Source organism: Thunnus thynnus, chromosome 9 (assembly GCF_963924715.1).
Source record: "Thunnus thynnus chromosome 9, fThuThy2.1, whole genome shotgun sequence".
Taxonomy (NCBI): Eukaryota; Metazoa; Chordata; class Actinopteri; order Scombriformes; family Scombridae; genus Thunnus; species Thunnus thynnus.
In genome coordinates this window covers 25,032,485-25,054,114 of record NC_089525.1, presented here as the reverse complement: position 1 = coordinate 25,054,114, position 21,630 = coordinate 25,032,485, and the positions used below count along the sequence as shown (strand labels likewise).

The 21,630-nt window shown below is 39.1% G+C and overlaps 1 protein-coding gene across 1 annotated transcript in view; it reads right to left on the bottom strand.

Moving 5' to 3' along the window:
- The window catches only part of fgfrl1a (fibroblast growth factor receptor like 1a), a 75,397-nt gene extending 54,370 nt beyond the window's left edge, over positions 1 to 21,027 (bottom strand). The window contains exons 1-2 of the mRNA XM_067599835.1: positions 20,465 to 21,027; positions 18,743 to 18,846 (exon numbers count right to left, since the gene is read on the bottom strand). Coding sequence (XP_067455936.1) covers positions 18,743 to 18,806 — 64 coding nt within the window. The 5' untranslated portion in view covers positions 18,807 to 18,846; positions 20,465 to 21,027. The remainder of the gene's footprint in view (positions 1 to 18,742; positions 18,847 to 20,464) is intronic.
- Between the last annotated feature and the right edge of the window lie 603 nt (positions 21,028 to 21,630).

The window sequence follows — 21,630 nt, the reverse complement described above, 5'->3', positions numbered from 1 at the left end:
CACACAAAAGAAAAATACACAGCGGCCAGAAAAACTTTGTGGAATCTGCTGAGTGGTCGGTACGGCAACCTGATCCCCGCTGCGATGCACACCATCAGCTTTTTGAGATCACGAACACGCATGCAAACACCAAGGTGTAAAATTTGTGAAATCCCTTTTTTATTCATTTTAATCTGTTATTTTATGGCCTGATAATAATCTCAGACCTTTCCTGTAAATGCGATTTCTTCTCTCACTCTCACTTTCTTTCTCCTTCTATTCTCTCCATCCTCAGCCCTTTATCCCTCACTTCCACTCCCTCCTTTCACCGCAGCTTTTCTAATAGCTGATTATATTGTTCCACCTTTCTTCTCTCCTGGCTGCTGCACCTGTCTGCTCTCACTGGAAGGAAAACTTTCCACAATCAGGATTAAGAATCCAAGGCTGTTATTCAGAGGAAACCTACCAAACAAGTTACCACATCAGAAAAAAACAGAAAAAACTGAAAGATTTCCCTATCCCTCATTTCTAAAGAACACTTCACACACATGCAGACAGCTCTTGAAATGGCCCCTAAAGTTTAGATTGTAAAAAAGATATAAAATCACCATAAAGTCACGCGGTTCCTTTCAAAAACAAAGATCAGTGTTTAAATGTCATGTTAATGTTCTCTGAAACCAGCTGTGTGAGGTGCAAAATCAACCACAAACCTTTTCCTGTTGGGTTTATACTTGGCGAGAGCGATACATTTGCCAGGTTTAAAAAAAGACAATGAATAATTTTTAATGGCAAGCCTTATCCAAATAACCACAAGAAAAAGATTTATTCAAATGATTAATTTAATGAAAGAAAAAGGCTGTTGTGGGAACAATTTGCCACTTTGAAATCCAGTTTTACTTGCAACTGTGGGAAAAAAATGTCTCATACTCAGACTTTCTGAAGCACGTCACATAACTTACTGGTCCAGGTACAACCAAAAACTAGCGTTCTACTAAAGAGTTTGTTTTTAAGATTGTTTTTGTATCATTAAAGGAAAAATGTTCTTGATTTGTTCTTGCGTGGTCTCATTTGCTACCATTGATTGAATGACCTAACTCATGACTACAGCCTCAGAATCTTTCATGGGAAAACAGTAACCACACAAAATGCCTCACTGCAGTGCAAATATAGTGGTTTCATATTGAACATATTGAACAGACACTTTCCTTACTTGGCTCCACTGTGGCACATACATCTTTAATAGGAAAAAAACAATGTGTTTAGCGCTGCATTTTATCAAATTATTATTATCAAATAATCATTTTAGTCCCTTTTTCTAGGGCAAATGCCAAATATTTGCTGGTTGCAGCTTCTCAGATGTGAAGATCTGAAGCTCTTTTGTGTCAGACATTATAGTAAACTGAATATCTTGAGTTCACCAGACAAAACAAGACATTTGAAGGTGTTGCCTCGGGCTCTAAAACAATAAACAGGCATTTTTCACTATTTTCTGACATTTTATAGACAAAATGATTAACCAAATTGGGGAAATAACTGTCAGACTAATCAAATGATAATAACCATTAGCTGCAGCCCTAAATGTGTTTATCAGGAAAAAACACTTTTCTTATCATCCCATGTGTTCTTTTCGAGAGCAAGGATGAAGCAAACTAATTATCTGAATCTAGACATAGACCAAAGTTTCTGTTTGTCACAAAATTCTGCTTAAATATCAAGAAAACCTGCAAAACCTACAGTCAGCGGTCCAAAAGTAAACACAGCAGTGCACATCTAATAAAGAAAAGACAGAAGATACTTGAACATGGGGAAGTGGGAACAAGGCTTTTTTTGAGGAAACCAAGGCAAAGAACATAAAGTTCTGCAAACCACCAAGAACCTGAGGGCGGCTTGAACCCGAAACATTCTTTTAAAGCTTATAAAGGGCTTTACAGAAACCACATCATGCACAGTACGCACTTGTGTGAGAGGGTGCAGTAACAACTTGGCCCTATTATATAAATGCAGATTAAGGGAAGTGAAGAAAGAACATTAAGGGAGGGAAAAGAGGGAGATGGGAAAATCAAGTGTGAAAGATACACAACAGACACCTAGGCAGAGAGTGACTTAAGGGATGTAGCTGTGAAGGGATAAAGAGAGAGAGGAATTAATCCACACAAATATCTACCTGCTTACATTTGAGGTAAACTGCTCACTGGACAAGAAACTGACATTTTAATGACTACCTTGGATAAACACATGATGTACTTCTACTTTCTTAAAATCTTGTATTACTTTTTCATCCTGTTAGACAAAAACAAAAAAAGACTGACAGAGGTACAGACATTCTCAATGGTCCATTAACACGTTGCAGTCATGACTTGTTGAAAACTGATCTGGTAGTTGCTCATGAACAAAGCTATAAAAGACTGTTTTTTTTCTGTCTTTTCACAGACAGAGATGAAGGGTAAATTAGATTTTACACAGTTTGATGAGCATATTAAAATACCACACCTGTCTCCTATGATGACAGTGTCTCCAAAGCATCCATGTGACCTGATTAGGTTCATTTCACATTATGAATCAAGTAATTCAAACACTTTTAGTATCTGAAGCATGCAGACTTCAGAAAGAGAGAAGATTGCCTTATGACTCTGAAGTAGGAATATAAAATCACCTTGTAGCTCTTTCGATGGATTTATTTGACAGTCATAAAATACACATAATACTGCTTCACCTGAAGACAGTTATCACGTACACTTACAAACTGTTCAGGATTAAATTACACTATAAAGTCCACAGGCTTATTTCCAATGTGGAATAACTTTTAGCAGGAACCAAGTGGACAAAAAAGGAAGAAAAGAAAGTAAAAGGAGAAAGAAAAGATGAGCAGAAGAAAGACTGAAATAAAAGAGGTAAGCAGACCAGCTGGGACTGAAAGTAGGTCAAAGGCCACAAGTACTATTCCAGTTCAGTGTGTGTGTGTGCATCATTCCTGGCTGGTCAGTGTACGGAGGCTGGGGACTGGGTAGCTAAGCATAACTTTGTCCTGAATCATCACCATTAAAGCATTAAATTTTTCTCAGAAATAAGTAGAAACAGTAAAACTCCAGATTCAAGGCGTCTTCAGGTTTCAGAAAGCAAAAACTTAAGGTGGTTTAGTACCACCAAGAACCTAGAAACGGGTTCTTAGTGGTACTAAAAAGGAACAATAAACGATGAATCAGGGAACTGGATGTTCACATCAGTTTGGCAGAGCAGATTGAAGTTTTGCATTTAAGGCCTTACAAACAGACACATTATTTCGAGACTTTAAGAGCAGCAACATTTTTAACACAAGGAGAAAAAACAGACATCCAGTCATGTAAACAGCTTCACTACTTCACTCTATCCATCCTTCATTGGTGACCTCCAACAAACACTCGCTAAGCTACAAAGTCTTTTCCTAAAACTGCAGCTGTGGCAGGTGTTGCTGTCGTATGTGTGGTATCCAGGGTCGGGTCAATTTACTTGTTCAGTCACTGTCAGGTTACAGTCACCACCAGTGGACACAACTTAGCAATGACCCACTGAACCAGACAGAGACAGAGAGAACATTGAACATATGTGTTATGGCAAACAACTAAATTTAACTATATTAACCTCAATATAATGGTTATTGCCATTGCATCCATTAGTAAATGTAAATTGTTTGTGTGTTTCTGTAGAGCACCTAGTACCTTACAAATAAGGCAAGACATAGTTGGCATAAGGTAAGAAATAGTTAACACTTTGAGTGTGTGTGTTAGTGTGTATGTGCATGTTTGTGAACCAAAGCAGTGTCCTCGACCTGACTTTTATCAGCATTCTGGTGGCAGACACTGTTACTCATTAACAACAGTGATAAAACGCACACACACACACACACACACACACACACACAGTTCTGCCACCTGCTGTGGTCCACTTTGGTGATAAAGAGTTGAATATTTGCTGTAAGGGAGCCTTTCATATTGACATAACCGATATAAAGATGGAGACAGAGTAAAATGGCGAGACAGATGGAGACTGTTTTTATAAACATCTCTATAGATGGATTTAGCTTCCTTGTAGTTAAAGAAGTGGAGATAAGATATAAAAATCTTGTACTCAAATAAGACTTTTGCGGTTTCTATTTAATTTAAATTTAATAGGATTTACTCTGCAGAAGTCACTACTCCTCAGCACCACTTTAATATGTTACTTTCTCAAATCAGTTACTAGTTTTATTAACCATACATTTCAAAGGTACAGTACTCTACATTAAAGGTAACTTATTTGAGCGCTCTACAGTTACTGATTAAATAAATAAAAACAAAATGCAAAAGCAGGTGCTTCATCAGAAGTGAAATGACTATATTCCAATGTGTAGTTAGGACCTGCCTTACATTGAAATGTAGCTATTTAAATGTTGAAAGATGGTTTTATGTAGCATAGATATCTTAAGAACTTTCACTTCTCAACCTGTTGACCTACAAATAACCAAATCAATGCTGGCTGGGATACCATCTAAATAAACACGTCTATCTGTCTCCATAGATTTTATTTCTGCTAATTCTTACTTTGTTTTCTGAACTAGTAATTTCAGTTTAACCTGTCGTAACCATCACATGTCATCCCTGCTAATAGTGTCAGGTATATTTGTGTCTTTACATTCTGTAAGAAAAATTGAGGACTTTGGGGGGGGGATCCTAAACAAAAGGTTCTCAATCAGGTTGAATGTTATAATTCTGGATACACTCTTCTCCCTCCTTCTTCCTCCTGTATTTCCTCCTCCTCCTCCACCTGTGTGTTTTCTGGTTCACTGGGTGGGGAGTCAGACATTCCAAGCATGCACATAACACGTAACACATACACACACACACACACACACACACACACACACTCTTGCCCCCCTCCCACATTCCACACCAATCCTCAGCCGTGACTAAGTCCATTTGTTCAGCTCAGGTCACTGTCTCATCTTAGCCTACTGTGTATGTGTGAGGGAGTGTGGTTTAGGTGTGTGTGTGTGTATGTGATTGCATGTGCTTGAACTATAACTCTTTTTTTTTTCTAATCTCTCCATGTAGGCTGACATCTAAATGTCTCACAAAACCTTAAAAGGATAAAAACAGCAAAATGAAGAGTGGAAATACCCATATGAAGAAGCAGCAGTCCAACTGACGTCTTCCACAAACCTTTAACCTTCATGAAACAGCGAAGGTTGCCTCAGCATGAAGTAATCCTCGATTCACATCCATCTCTGACATTTTCCCAGCCAACATGGGATTTGAGCCTGCATACTTACATCACTTACACACTGGTAAAAAAGTGGAATCTAAGGTCTTGTTCAAAGAGACAAGGTATCGGTGCAGACGGTTCCAGCAAAGGAAAACACAGGATCGTCTGGCAAGAAAGTTACACCTGGCTCAACTTTTGCCATAACACAATGAGATGTCATCCGGCAAGAAGCTGTTGGCCAATCAAATATGTATAAACTCACATTCCTAGTAGATCACTTTGTGAAGGAAATGTTGTATTTAAACTTTTTACCTTGATATCGATGACGAGACATAGAATAAAACTGCTGCGATGACTTTCCAGAGCAGAAAAATCCTTCCTTATAATATTATGAACAAACTGTGCAGTGTCCCGGTGTCTGATAAGCCTTCACACTCATGGATCTGTTACTTAAACTGGACTTTATGGATCATATTTCAGTGACTCACCAGTACCTGAAGCAACACGCTCCCACCAGTTCAACCCTGTGTATGTTTTTAAAACAGGGTTGTTTCCGGTCTGAAAGGTCTGTGATTGTGAGCAAATGACATTATGGCAGCACAAATAAGAATTAAAATGATTGATAATGACATTGATTAAAAAAGGCAACATAGTATTTGTAATTGTACATTTCGACTTTATGACAGTAGAGAAGATTTTGGGACAGTTCTGGCACAGGACCCGTTTTCCAAAAGCACTGAAAGGCTAAGTTGGGGACTAATAATGGGACTGTGGTCATCTTCATCTTAATATGCATTTGCTAAATGGGCCCCAACTCTGAAAAAAGTTGGTCTGGAGTCATCATCTTACTCACCAGTATATGTGAAGAAATCAGAATAACCACTGGTTGAATCATACCTTTTATACACACAATATCTGTATGTGTGTTTTCAGCACATACAGTATTTGCCATGACGCACATAGTGAGCCAGGAACAGAGCCGGAGAGGTGTTGATTGATAGTGGACACTCTATCAAACACACACACACACACACACACACGCACACACACACACACACGGGCGCGGGCAACTCCAGAATACCACCTGAAATGAATCAGTCATCATGTCACTTGTACCCGTCAGTATGTGCTAATCTCTCTGTCTGTCTCTGTCTGTGCATCTCGCTTTTTTCATCTCTTGCTCTTGTTTTTCTCTCATCAACCTGCATACATGTGAGTGTGTGTTTGTGTCTGTCTTGATTACAGGGTTGAACTGTAAGAAAAAAAAAAAAGGACCCGTTACATTGCAATCCACTTCTCTAGATTCTCAGTAGATGAAAAACGTAGCTTCTCTACTTGTTTAGCTTACTATGTATGAGGTACATAAGTAAAAGTAGTTCAGTAGTAATAATATCATACTAATATACTTAACTTAAGAGCTGCAACAACTGGTCAGTTAACTGATTGATTGACCAATCGATCAACAAAATAGTAATCTGCAACTCTTTTGATTAATTATTGTTATTGATCAATCATTTCATTCATTAAAATAGAAAAAAAGTTCCCCAGAGCCAGACAGACATTTGTGAAGATTTGCTGGTTTTATTAGTCTCATGTGATATTAAACTGAATATTTTGGGATTTTGGACTGCAGGTCAACAGAAACCAGGCGATCTGAAGATGTCACCTTGGACTTTAGGAAACCATGTCGGATACTTTTCACTGTTTTCAGATGTTTTATAGACCAAACAATTAGTCGATTAATTGAGAAAATAATCAGCAGATTAATCGATAATGAAAATAATCGTTAGTGGCAGCTCTACTTAATTTATATGCTTATGTATACTTTAAGTATCACAAGAAGTATTATGAAAAATAGACTTTCAAAGTATGATATTATTATATCACAGGATTATTATATTATACTGCTGAAGAAGTTAAATGTAATGAAAAAAACATCATATTTTACAGTGTAAAATCTGCAAAGTAACTATTAACTACAGCCGTCAAATAAATGTACTTTAATAAGAAGAATATTACCGTTAAAATCTAGTAGGATAATACAGAGTAATAAAATGAAAACACTCAAGTGTAGTACAAATACTTTGGGGTTTTACTTCAAATGTTACTTGTTAAAATGTAACTTACCATCACTGATGGCTACACACAGCAGACAGAACCTAGACTCTTAAACCTCCACTATACTGATCTGAGAGCTTTCCTTTCCCCCACCTTCTCCATTTTCCACCACGTCTGACTGCCTTCACTAAAGCTCCGACAACACAACAGTTAAATCCCAGAAAGCAGCCCATAAGTACCTTTGTTAATTACGTGTGGAAGAATAGGCCTGTTGTGTGCCGGTGTGATAATGGTGCCAGCACAACAGAGGGATTACCTCCGGATAATACGTACGCTGAGATGACCAGTGTGATGAAGGGCCATGTAGTGGGAAATAATTAACACAGCTAACTGGTCTGCAGGCCTTCCAGCCAGACGTCAGCACCGTGTGGTTACTGGAAGAGGATTAATGTCTTGAGTTATTTCACTGCGGGTGTAGATACTCTGTTTTTGTAATAATTTTACAGATCTAGTCAATGTTTTCCTGGTATTTTGGGAAAAATGCAAGTAATGCTAGTTATGCCATTCTCTGCTGCTTTTTGAATTATTAACAATAATCAACACAGGATGCGCTGTCTACTTTGGCTGCTTGTGAAGTCCTGAAATAGTTGTAGCACATTGTGTCAGCACACACTGTCTAAGTCTCTACGTTATGAACTTTTGGCTTTTGGCAGCTGTCTATGAAGAGAAGTTCAATCTCATTGGAGAAATTTTCTGTTGTATTAAATAAACTTCAAAGCTATATTAAAACATTTTTATGCAGGTCCACTAATTTCAAAACCATTATCATGATTGTAGCCAAACTCACAAGCTGCAGCCATATTTCCAAGATTGAAAGCCAGATTCAGAAGCTTTAGTAGGCCCAAATCATAATCTGCTACCTTAAAATCCAAAAAATACTGCATTTGAAGTCAAATTCACTGGATTTGAAGTGGAATTTCTTCCATATGAAGCTAAATGCACAAATTCCAGCTCTATTAACCATTTTCTAAACCTGACTGATCAGATCCGGAGCATAAATCTGCCTGCTCACACGTAAAAAAGTGTAAATCATGTCTTCTGACAACCATTGACGATCCTAAAAGAACCAAAAAATGACAAAATACAATCAATGCAAATCTTACAGATTACGATACTAATTTGATCATGAAAACAAATCAGTAAGTAAGGGACAATTAAAAAGCAATGGTTTGGGCACACAACAGTCCGCAGTGCGTATGTCCCCTCCAGAGTTCCCGTCTTGCTGAACCCACCCCCACATCTCTCACAGTCCTCTCACATTCCCCCTGCAGTATGGATTCCACATCGACAGCTGGCACTGGGAAAAAAGACGAGTGCATTTGTGTCCCCTCGTGCCTGTTGGTTTTCAGCTTTGTGACATGTTTTAGTTTTAGCTTCTTGGTCACGAGGAAAAATGGTCAAAAACAGTTTCCAATCCCTTTTATAATCCTTCACTTTAATTTGATATTCAGTTTCATCTTTTGCTTTAATAGCGAGGATACATCGGTGAAAAAAAAAGAAAAGATACATGTATATGTATATTTATGTATTAGATCAGGTAAATCATGACTTTAAAAGTTTGAACTGAGATGAGTAAGAGTTCAACGTGCCCAATATGTCATAGTTAGGAGCTACAGCAACACCTTTCAAAAACCCATTTCCTAAAGCTGTCAGCCTTAACATCCTGCTCCTAATCAGCCTCTGCCTCCTGGGTTCAAAGGTCATCTGTATGTCTGATAAACAACTGAGGAGAGAGAGTATGTGTGGCTGACTGTCCACAACATGTCAATCACAATTGAGACTGAGGTCATAATGGTGGTATTTTTGGTCAGGGTGGCCGTTCTGTCTATCACACTCAATCACACATTCACAGACACGCATACACACAGCTGCTCTGAGTGCTGCTTTGCCCCCCCCCCCACCAAACCCAATCTGACAGGCTGAAACCCAAAGAAAACAAGGGTTTGTGTCTCCTGTCCCAGCGATCACCTTTCAACATCTCATTTGTAATGGCATCAGGAATAACAGCTGGAGCGTGTGTGTGTGTGTGTGTGTGTGTGTGGGGGGGGGGGGGATAGGGGGGGGGGGTTAAAGGGGGTTGAAAAGGGTCTGGCTGAGGATTAGATGAGGAAGAGAGAAACCAAGAGAGGTAAAGAAAGTGGCAGAGAGGAGTTAAAATGCCAGAGAGCGAGATAGACGGTGACAGAGAGAATAGACAGATGAGAGAGGGGGAGATGTAAAGGTAAGTACAGACAAGAGTACAGACAAGCACATCGGTAAGTGACACTCAAACAGACCTCCTGGTGAGCAGTTTTGATGGAATGAAATTCATTGTGAAAACTGTTGACTGCGGGTGATTTTCAAAAGTAACCTGGAACATTATTTCTGGAAAAAAAAACACAGTACTGTTGAGTTTTTAAAAAGTAATGTTTTCATGCTGTGAGAGAAACAAACAAAATTCCATTAACCTCTATCATACTAATAGCGTGTCTGAACTGGAGGCATTTGTCTCCATGCTGGGAGGTGCTATTGACGCCCTCTGATTGGTGTTTATTCCCAGGTTAGGTTTTACATTTACGGTGCCCCTTATGAACGTACAAGTGATTGACAGTGTGCAGGATTTTTTTGGTCCTTTCAATCAAAGACTTTAAGAAATAAAATACATCTTCCGTACAAATTGATTTTTGATAAATAATCTAAGCTCTAAGACGACTAGTTATGATAAAACTTAAGTCAGCAGTTAAATCAATATATTGTGTTTGTTGACTGACCTTCAAAACTAAAATTTTTACTGCAGATGACCTTTAAAATCCGTACAACTGGATGAAAAAACAGCATTGAGAGACAATATCTATGTAATCATCTCCGTAATAGTTGGAATGTATCAATTAATGTTTGCCGGCACTGTTTCTGACATACAACACATGTCAATTACTGAACTGAGACAGAGTGAGAGACAGAGGAGATAAAGGAGTGAAAGCAGAGTGTTTGTTGTCCTGTGGTGTTCCTGATGTGTTATTACAGTCTCCTCTGGTGCAGGCATGTGACCCTCACTCACTCACACATGCACACAAACCCGTGCACACACTCTCCCTGACCCACTGGCTGCCCTTTGACCTGCAGTGCTGTAGCGCTGACCAAACATACCCCAACCCCACTGAGACCACAATACAGCACTGTGGCGCCACGACCCACACAATACTGCACTATGCAGGGGAAAGAGAGCGAAGGATGAGGGGGGTGGGGGGTCACAGATAAAGAAAGACAGTGAAAGAAAGAGCAGGGAGAGAGAATCTTCTACATATGTATCATGTCCTGTTCAACAGAAGAATGAAAAATCAAATCTCCGAGCCATGAACATCATCTTGTTTACTACTAAAGGAGAAGAAGTCCACGGTGACAAGACACACACATGCACAGTATGTGTAGGGATGATAGACAGTGGAAAGAAAGACAAATGAAGATTGAAGACTAGAAAGAAAGGGGAACTGATAAATAATATTAACATCCCTTTTAAGAGCAAATTCAGATGGTTTGTCCTTCATATCCTGCTGATGACAAAAATCAGTGTATACCCCTGCAATTATAACCTCATACATACATACTCTTCCTATTCTTTTAGAGTTCTTTTATCTTTTTAAGAGACTTAACACCTTAAACTGTTAGTAAAAACTCAAACTCTGTAGCCAGACATTGTTCAAACATACAGAGCTGTATTTTAAATTCTACTGGAGATACCAAAGTTTCCAAAGATACCAATTATGTCTGGCTGAATAAAACATCTACAATATTTCCATTTGTTTGAATAGTGCAGCCCTAACTTCAGTGAAGACTTGGAACAAGCTGATATGACAGTGTCACAGAGTGCGGACTAAGAAGACTTCTCCGACCTTAAATGTAAGGGGTTAAATTCATTGTTCTTAAGCATTTACATTCTTTGTCCTTCACTATTTCTCTTCACAAAGCCTTATTTTTCTATCTTATCTTCTCCTTTTGGTTCTTCTCTCTGCTGCACCCCCTTCACAAACACACATCACATCTTCACATCCCTGCGACACACAGTCAACCCCCACTGAGAACGTCCAGACAGCCCTATTACTACCCCGCCATTAACAATGTCAAAGCAAACATTGACTTTATCTAATGTGGGCTAATAGCCTTTAACATTAACAGGCCCTGTAAAACTCTGAGCTGCAGAACAGTGGTTGCAAAAGTGGGGAGTGGAGGAGTGAGTCTGCCCGTCAAGGCTCCCAGTCACTTCTCTGTGAATGGGTTCATGTCAGTGCTGGGTTTTTTTTTTTTTCAGAGCACAAAATGCATACAATGCCTAAAATGTGTGTCTAATGTTTTAATTATTTCTAATAAAAATATAGGTTGAAGATTCAGGAGAGTAAAACATTTTAGGACATTTCACTCAAGAACGTCCCTAAGAGATTCATGAAGAGTTTCCCATGTCTGCAAATATTTCTTCCAAATTCTGACATAAAACAACATTTACATAAGGCGATATTAAAAAATATATCTAGATAAGCCTGATATTTTAAAGTGACATATTGCACCCTTTGGCATTTTGACTTTTTTAGCAGCTCTGGTTGTCCAAACAGCAAGAGAACATTTGGCCCTGACATTAGGATTTAACAAGAGGAACTAAAAGAGTCATTTGTGCCCTTTGAAGCCTCCCTTTGTCTGTTAATCGCCATGTAATCAACAAACACACACATGCACTGAATATTTTTTGCTCTTTCTCTCATTTTAAAGACAAAATGAGTATTGTGAGCGATTAAAAATAATAAATTAAGACACATAAAGTAGGTGGTCACCAAAATAGATTTTTAAATTTTGGAGTGAGACCAAAAGTCAGTTCACAGGTCTGTTTCTTAGTCTATTCAACTAGGAAATAAAAGCATTAAAATGTTCTTCCCTGACTATTATAAATATACATTTTGGTTCCATTCTTTGGAAAACTTACTCTTCTAAAACCTTCATCCTTGAATGATGATGAAGATTAACCAGTTTATGGTGGCCTGGATCCAGCTCTGCACTGCAAACACTAGGCCTGGCAGGCAGATGCCCATCATCACCACCAGCAGGCCGTATAATGGTTATCAGCATGTCAAATGGTATTTACGATAGCTAGCTGTGACTTAGGACGCGTAGCATGCACACACAACAGGAGCAGGGTGGAGGGGATTTACTCATGTGAGTCTATGAGTCTGTTTACAATGAGGTAAAGATGTGCGTTTGAAGCATCTGTCTGTGGTATGCAGTTGTTTACGCGGAATCAAGATGCTCTTCTCCTCCTTCTCTCCTCATATGGACAGGCAGCTGTATACCCGCTGCTGGTCGGGACCAAACATGAAATTTTAGGTTGAATCTTTGGCTTTGCTAAACAGTGATCAGTATTTTTACCATTTCCTGACATTTTCAAGACCAAACAACTCATTAATAATGAAAATAATTGTTTGTTGCAGCCCTAATACTCAGGTTAAGACAAAGGTTGATGACAACAAACTTAACTTTGAACACAGGAGAAGAATAGTACTCAATTTCTCATTTCTGTCTGTGGACCTTGCAGGCGCTTGTACTCCTTTCTGTCGTGTTCACGTGGCTCCACTCAACCTCCTTCTGTTTCTTTATGCAATTTGAAGAAAACAGAGGTTGAAAAATACTTTACAAGTGGTTCACTCAGGTAGAAAACATCACTTTTGTCTAGTATATCTCAATTGATGGTTTCTGACACCCATGACACTTCTAGTCTGTCTATTTGTCTTGCAAACTAGAAGGTTTCCTACAAAGGTTTTAAGTACCGCTAGTTATCCTGTGCCTCCTCTTCCACTCCTCTTTACCTTACCGCAATTCTCCCCTACCTATCGTTGTTAGTGTTAGCGTGCTAATTACATTCCTCAGTAATGATTGAGTGGGACAGGAGGTTAAGTGATCGTGGGCTGTGTGTGTGTGTGTCTCTGTATGTGTGCTTACATGTGTAAGTCATATTTATGGGTATCGTCCTTCAGTGTGTGTCTCCTTTTTGGCTGCTTCTATGCAACGAAGATGCGTTTTTAATGTGTTTGTGGCTTTTTACACTTACTGTAACAACAACTGAACCCTCTCATCTCAGTCTCTGTTTCTCTTCCTTCCTCCTGATATTGGGTGGTCTATACAGCTCAATCACCGGGAAAACATTATATTGTTTAGAGAACTGCGCATCAAGAAACCACATACACAAAACCACACTCATCTTCTAATTTCTTAGTAGACCATCTTTCCTAAATCTACTTCAAATGATACTGTGTAAAAGAGGCGGAAAAGACAGCAGACCATCATGGGATGATGCACATTGTAGCTAATCTGAACATGCAATAACTTCAATAATTCTATTATAATAATAATGTGATTTCAATATTATTATCCTCTCTCTACCCTGCTTCAATTGTTTGACTGTGAAGGGTTATGTAAATACCATCTGACATGCCGATAACCATCTGACATACACGTGTTACACATTTCACATCACATGCACAATTAATATAAGTGGTTTTTGTGTATGAAGGCATGCACGTATGACCCAATAAACAAACACTGGATCTGCTGAGTGCATTCCGGGTGTTACTTTCCCATCAAGTCTTGCGATTTACTTTTTAGGTACACACACTGATCCTCGCGTGCCACCTGTCTCATCATCGGTTCAGAAGAAAGCAACACAGATTACAATTTATGTAGGTTTTTCCATTCAAAAGAAAGCTGAGCCCTTTTCAAGATGCAACATCTGTATTCCAAATGTTTTCTTTGTTTCTGTAACTTTGTTTAACGCAGTTGAGAAATGGTCAAAAAAAGAAGCTGTTACTCTTTGATTCTGAGGGCTAACCCCAAAATTTTATAGCTATTATTTAGATAGTTGGAGAATGTTTGTGTGGCTGCAGTGTAAATATTTCAATGTAGTATCACTTCATCTACATTTGGTCAGGAGGAAAATTACACTAAGATTGCAGCTTATGATTATTTTGATTATAGTGCAATCTGCCAATTAATTAGTTCTCGATTAACTGATTCGCAAAATAAAAATGCCCCTTATGATATCTTAGAGCTCATGGTGACATCTTCAAATGCCTTCTTTTGTCCAATCAACAGTCCAAACTTCAAAGATATTCAGTTTACTATCATGTATGGCAAAGACAAGCCTCAAATCATCACATTGCAGAAGCTGCAACCAACACATTTTTGGCATTTTTGCTTAAAAAAGCGACAAAAACGATAATTCGATCATCAAAATTGTTGCTGATTAATCTTCTGTCTAATCGATTAATCATCTCATTGTTGCAGCTTTACAATACACCACCACACACACACACACACACACACACACACACACACACACACAAACAAGGAATGCAATGCCTACTGTATAAGCTATAGCTGTTGCATGCAGCTGTAAAAAGTATTTTAGGCTGGACCTGTCTTTTACATTCTGCACTCTTGAACCTAACACTGTCCAGCACGCACTGGCCCACAACTAGTCTTTGACTCCTGTATTCAAGCTAAATGCCATTCAGCTAACAGGGGAGAAAGCTAATCTCTCAGCAGCTCAGTCTCATGCTCAGCTTCACACACAAACACACACACACACACGCACACACAGAGGTCCAGACATTGGTTCAAACAGTGAAATTGTGTAAGTCTGTGGAGTGCAGTTTATGAGAGTCTACATCTGCTGCAATAAGGGCATAAATGTTGCATCTTTATCTCTTTCTGTCTCTGTCTTTGGTCTTATCTCTGTCTGTATTTCTTTATTTCTTTGTTTGCCTCCTGTTCCCTTTGGCTATCTTTTTACTTTTCTTTTATCTCTTCGTCTGTGTCTGTATCTGTATCTCTCTGTTCCACTTTCAGTCCTGTTTTCCTCCATCCTCTTCTTCATCTCCTTATATTTTCTTATCCCTGTCATCTCAGTTTTTTTTGCAGAAGCCCAGCGAAGTTCTCAGCCACTTCACTGTTCCTGCCTCCATTCACCAATCAACACTAACAGTGGAAAACAGACTTCAGTGCCATCTGATGCTCAGTCCCCACCAACTCCAAGGACACCAGAGGAAAAGGAACTTCCAGTGACAATTATTAAAAGTGTTTGACTGCCTTTTCATCAAAACAGTGAGCCATGCTCTACTTTTGCTGTGATTTTGGTGCAGTTGTGAAGGTGCTGTTGGACAGAGCTAGCTGGATTTACACAATAGTGCTCTTACATTTATAGTGTGTGAACCAGAGAAACAAGGCCACATAGGAGTACATGTTTTCAATCTTCACTGTCCCTTATGTATTTCATTATGTTCTGCTTTTTATTGTTAATTGTTTATGCAGTTGCCCCAGGTAACCCAACTCCACTATGCATATTTCTCTGGGATATCTCAATAATCACTAGGTCACTAATATAAATGTCTCTCTGTGTTATTTCTTAGAGTGCGGTGGAGAATGCAACAAACAGCCAGTGAGAGGAAGCTTTTTCTACAAACTATTACATTTGTCAATTTTCTACTTAAAGACTGGGAATTGTAATCATGAGTTTGTCTTACTTTTCATTACCAGTTTACAGTAATAAAGGATTAGTTCTGACACCATTGTTTATTCTGCAACAGTGTTGGAATCAGTGAAATATGTTTGTAATGAACGACTTTCCTCAAGGGGAAATATGATATTATCTGCCTTGGTTTTGATTTATTAAAGTAAGTGTTTCTGTTCGGTTCTCCTAGCGCACACCCTGCTGAGGGACTGGGACACTAGCGAGGCTTGTTTACCTCCCCAAACGCTGTGTTGTATGTTGTGATGCTGATATTTATGGGGTTGATTTTTTTCAGCAATAGTGGGCTGTTGAGGATGTGATATTGATATCCTTAACAACTATTGTACAGGAATCTCCAAGCAAACCCCTTAAACACTACTTGTAAAGTTAAACTGCTCAGTGACCAGTGGTTACACTGGGAAAACTGTTCGACCAGGATTTCATCTTGTGTGCATCTTTGTGTGCTTATTGTGGACGTGACTGTATTTGCAGCGGCTTTTCTGATAAACTGCAATGCAATTTGTCGCATTTTTAATAAAATTTTCCAAGAAATAGAAGTAACATTTAAAAATTGGAAAGCCACAGGAAAATGTGATTGTTGGGTGAAGGTTGTGGACAATTCACAGCCTGGGTGTACATCCTGACTGAATATGTATCTGCAAGCAAGTTGGATTGCTTGTTTTTGTTTGGCCCTTGGTACATTGGTAATGTTGGTGTTTGCAAAAATGTGCAAGCAATGTTTCAATTTGACCATTTTTGATGGAAAAAAAATGACAGAGATTGGATGAAGTTGCAGGTAATAATGCAGGAATTGTTTGAATTTGCCTTGAAAATCACAGGATTGCAAGCTCTAGAAGGAACTAGTTGAAAATGTGCTGAAAATCGTGACTTTATTGCGTTCTTTTTGTCCCGTTATTCATATAATTCTTCTGTTTTGTTCAGTATTACGACTTACAGTGTAAACAGGGAACGTTAAAGACGAGATACACACAGAGAATCGATGACATGCTGCATTACCCAATTTCACAACCACAAATTCACAATTACATGGTATAACCTCAGCTGTAGTGGCCACCAAAACCCAGCATCCTGCACACATGCCCCAGTACTGCAAAGATGGCTTTCAGCTGTCTCTACTCAGTATTACTCATGCAATAACAACAAAATGAAAAACAAAAAAAAAGAAGCCTTACACTTGCACTTACACTGTTCTGTATTACTTGCATGTGGTAAATTTACAGTAAAACCAACACTGTCTTTTTTCATTTCTTCCACCTCATTTAACAGCAGCCTCAGTTATATTTCTCCCTGTCTTGATACTGTACTTTAGCCAAGTGAGCAGATCTCAGGCAACTCAAGTCTAGCCTATCACAAGATAAGGGAGAACTTCAGTTTCTAATAGGTACATAATGGCATTTTGTTCCTTCTGTCCTCCTCATGCTCTCTTGCCCTCTCTCTCACACCCCCTCCTATAATCTGTTTCCTTCCCTTGTCCATTTTTTCCTTTCCTCCCTCACTCCTTCCCCCACAGGTCCTGCTCTTCTTTCCCTACCCCCCCCTTTTCTGTTATCATCCATTCTTACAGTCGCTCAATGTTCCACCCCTCCTCTGTCCTGTGGCCCCCGTTTTCCCTCCTTCACCCTCTTTTTTTCTTTCTCTCTACTTCTCTCCCCATCTCTCCCTTCCACCCTTTCCCCCTCCTTCTGTCTCTCACTGCTGCCTGCCCTGCTTTCATTGACAGACTGCAGGCGGTGAGGGGGAGGAAATGCTGTGGCATTGCACTGCAAACATCCCTAATAGGCTAATCTAATCTCATCTCTTTGCGGTCTATGGCCCTGTGTTTACTTTCGGCCCCGTGTCTGCACGCTGGCTCGGCCTCGCCTCGCTGAATGCAGCTTTGTTCCCGCTGAAAACTCATCATCAGTGTGATCTCAGGAACGGGCGCCAACTCCAGGACCGTCTGCCCATAATGCCTGCAGGCAGGGGACACGTTCTCATCTATATGCAGCATCTGTACCTGTTGTTGTTTGTTTTTATTATGTTTAGTTTCACTGAAAGAAACACGGTGGCGTGCTGAGTTGTGCGGGTAGATGATCCTGACCACCAACATCCCTGTGGGGTTGTTCAATTTAGATTTTTTTGTTGAAATACTTCATTTTACACAGTGGCTAACAAGGCAGCATCCTTGCAAATTTACTGGGAGGTGAGATAACCACAGTTCAAGGTGCATGAGTTTAGCTCCGAAGCAAGTGCAAGAGCACATGACAGTAACTGAATAACCATTCAAAGCCAAAGGTTCACTGACTATCCGGAGAGCAAAAGCATTCGTTAAGTAAAGTTCATCCAAGGACAGCAGTCTGCAGATACTCCACAATCTGAGCAAATGTGTCAGTTCAAAAAATGTCAAAACAAAACAACAGAGAGAGAAACAGTTTTAAAAGCGCACAATTGAAGTAGTTCCAAGGAAAATGTGATAATGAAGACAAAAATGAAAAGAGGAGGGGGTACGCGCCTGCAGTTGCTATTGTCCTCCCATTATGCTCTCAGCTTTAATGAGACTGTTGTGTCTGGAATCACAGACAGCCACAGGGATCGTACCACCATGTTTCATAACCACTGGATTTATCAAATACTGTAATGTGTAAATACTCCTGGAACAGCAGTTTGACAGCAAAGTAGCAAAGATGCAAAAACTGGAAAATTTCACTGCAGCAAATTTACCAGACGAACATTTGTGAGACTTTTTTCACTTTTACTGTCAGACAGTGACAATGTCAGCTGCAGTGATTAGTCGTATTGACAGTTACTGTCATGTTGCTTGTATTGATGAGCGTATTGCTGATACTTTGGTTTTGAAATCTTATCTCTAAGTCTCAGTTAAAAGTAAGTGTCACTGTCACTCACCTCTGGCATCGCTGGACATCACGAACGTCTCCAGCACCAGCAGACAGAGCCAGAAAAGCTCCATTTTGGTTTAGTGATGAATACGAACGCCCAACCTCTCCAACCTGAAAGATTAATTATCATCATAAGAAAAATAAATAAATGAAAAAAGTGACTTATGAACAGATAACAGGTGGCATATGTATATTTAGGAGATACTGAGTATTTATCTCCCATCTTAAATGAGCATTTTCATGTTTTAAAATACACAGCTCCTCATAAATCCTCTACTTATCTAAGCTACGGTATTGTCAGCTGTCACATTGTCTGATTTATTCCAAAAACTCACCAGCCACCTTCATTATTTCACCATCTGACAGGATTCTGTTTATTAGCCGCTGCCAAAATAGCTGCTAGCGCAATGGAATTATACCATAAATTACTACAAACTGGCTGACAGCTGGTGAGCATCTATGTAAAAACCTGCCTTCGATTTTAGAAAAAAGCAGGAATGACTTATTAGACAATATAGTCTCTGTTCTCTGCAGGATGCACCATATCTGCCTGTAACGATGTGTTGTCTATTAAGTGTTTGACTAATTTTTGCATTTTCAATTTTCTCTCTGATCGTGAACAGCAAAAGAACCTTGCTTAAATTCCTAAAAAAGGTAGAGTGTACACAGAAGGTGAAAGAACAAAAGTCTACAGCAGTCATAAAGAATAAGGAGTTCATCATTGGCTCGACACCAGCATAAATCTGTCCAAACTATCACACAGGAGCTGAGATTTTCCAGTAGTCAAACTACAGTATTTTCCTCACTGATTTATTTAGTCCACCTGTCCATATGTCTCTCCTTACAGTGTTTTTTATCTGTCCGCCACATAAATTCTTCCTTGAGCATTATGGGATCTTATTTCAATACTTCACAAGCTGTATCTTTGATCAGTATCTGTCAACCTCAGCGTCTCAGTTCACCAGAAACTGCTACACACTTTTTAAAGTGAGGGATAATTGATCTGACTGTCGTGTATGTGACAATCAAGTGTAGGCTTTCAACCTTCTTGACACAGGTTCAAGCACATTATTTTTTGCATTAAGTTTGTTGTTACTGGGACAACAGTGTAAATCTTTATTCCATAAATTCACAATAATCATCATGCAAACCAGCTAAAAGTGACTGTGAATTAAAGAGGAGGAAAGCTTGCAACCTGTGACTGTCTGCATAATGATGATCTCAAACCGGAGGCTTGTTTAAAATCGATCATTTACACGGACATTAATTAAGAAATGTACAGTAATTATGAAGACTGCTCCCTTGCATTCATACAATGTGGAAAATTCCCTTATTATATTGTACTATATGAATGCATTGTCTGTCTGTGTAACCGCTTCATAAATTTAGTAAAAGTGAACTTTGCAAGCGCAGTAACAGGTTATAACGTTGTTATTCATAGATATGGAAATTCTTCACTTTAAGAGGCAGAACTTCTGTAGATGATCCTGCTGAAGATCAAGAAAACAGCACAACTTTGACTAAAATTAAACTTTTAATCAAGACACACTTAAACTTGCAGCCTACTAGGACGTTAAACACCTCATAAAGTAGCCCACAAGTTATAAAAAGGAAGCAAAACAAGAGATAAATAGCCTACAGTTTATTCACTAAAGACTGCAACAGACAGGACAGGACCTTGTATGTATATTAACCTATATATAATATTACATTGATTTTTTGGACTTACTGTCAAACTCCCAGCAGTGATGAAATATCCACAGTGTGTTACCCGCTGGTGACCTGCACATATACCATGCCGTTATCCCTCAAGAAGCTCCTCACCTCCCTTCCAATGACTTTATGATTTCAATAACTTGATCCGCGAAGAATAAATCACAACTCTGAACAGACGCGTCTGTCACCGAAACGTCAGCTGGTCGCAACCTGAATGAAGTCGAGTTTGAAAAGTGCACAAAACAGGCGATAACAAAAAATATGGGAGCAAATGAAGTAAAAAATGAATAATATATAGGCTAAGGTCAAACACGTGAGCGCTGAAAATGCAGGCTGTAGTATTTCTGAATGACAGTCCGCATGTAAACCGCTCGAAGGAGACCGCTAACAGAACCGGGAGAAGAAAGAAGAAAGAAAGAGGAAAAAAACTTTATCTGCACGTCCCGCCAGTTCGCCTAACTATTCAGAGAGTTTTCTATAAAATGAAAACCTGAATACTATATCCACATTGCCTCCAGCAGCGGTTCACCGTCCAAAATTTCAGCCGCAGGCAAGAAAACAAACTGCGTCGACGGACTGTCTCAGCACGGAACTTCCAGCCAATCAGAGTGCAGGCCAATCAGAGAGCGGACCAATCAGCGAACAGGAACGTGCTGGACAAATTTGGAGCGGTTCTGGGTGCTGAGGAGGAGGACATTAACTCAAATTAACTTTAATTATATGATAGTAATAGCAACGGTGCCTAAAGTGCACTAGCATCAAGCTGTAAAGTCTAGATTTGTTTTAATTATTAGCGTGATTTCTTGTATTATTGTTATTATTATTGTTATTTTTATTCTTATTATTATTAGTAGTAGTAATAGTAATACTAGCAGCCTAGTAGTAGTAGTTGCTGTAGTAGTAAGCCTAGTATTAGTATTACTAGTAGTAATAATTGTAGTATATAAATACCGATATAATAAAGGTATTTTTAGTACAGAGATTTATACATTTTTTTCTATTGTATTCATATCTATTGTATTCTATTTATGAAACCTGTTGCATATAGAATACCACTGCTTTGCTCTCTGGTCCTTGCTGGCTTGCTCCTAGTACCACGGTGGACCAACACTGCCACCTCATGGCAATTACATGCTATTACAGCAATGTGATTTCAACTATCGTTCAATTACTGAAAGT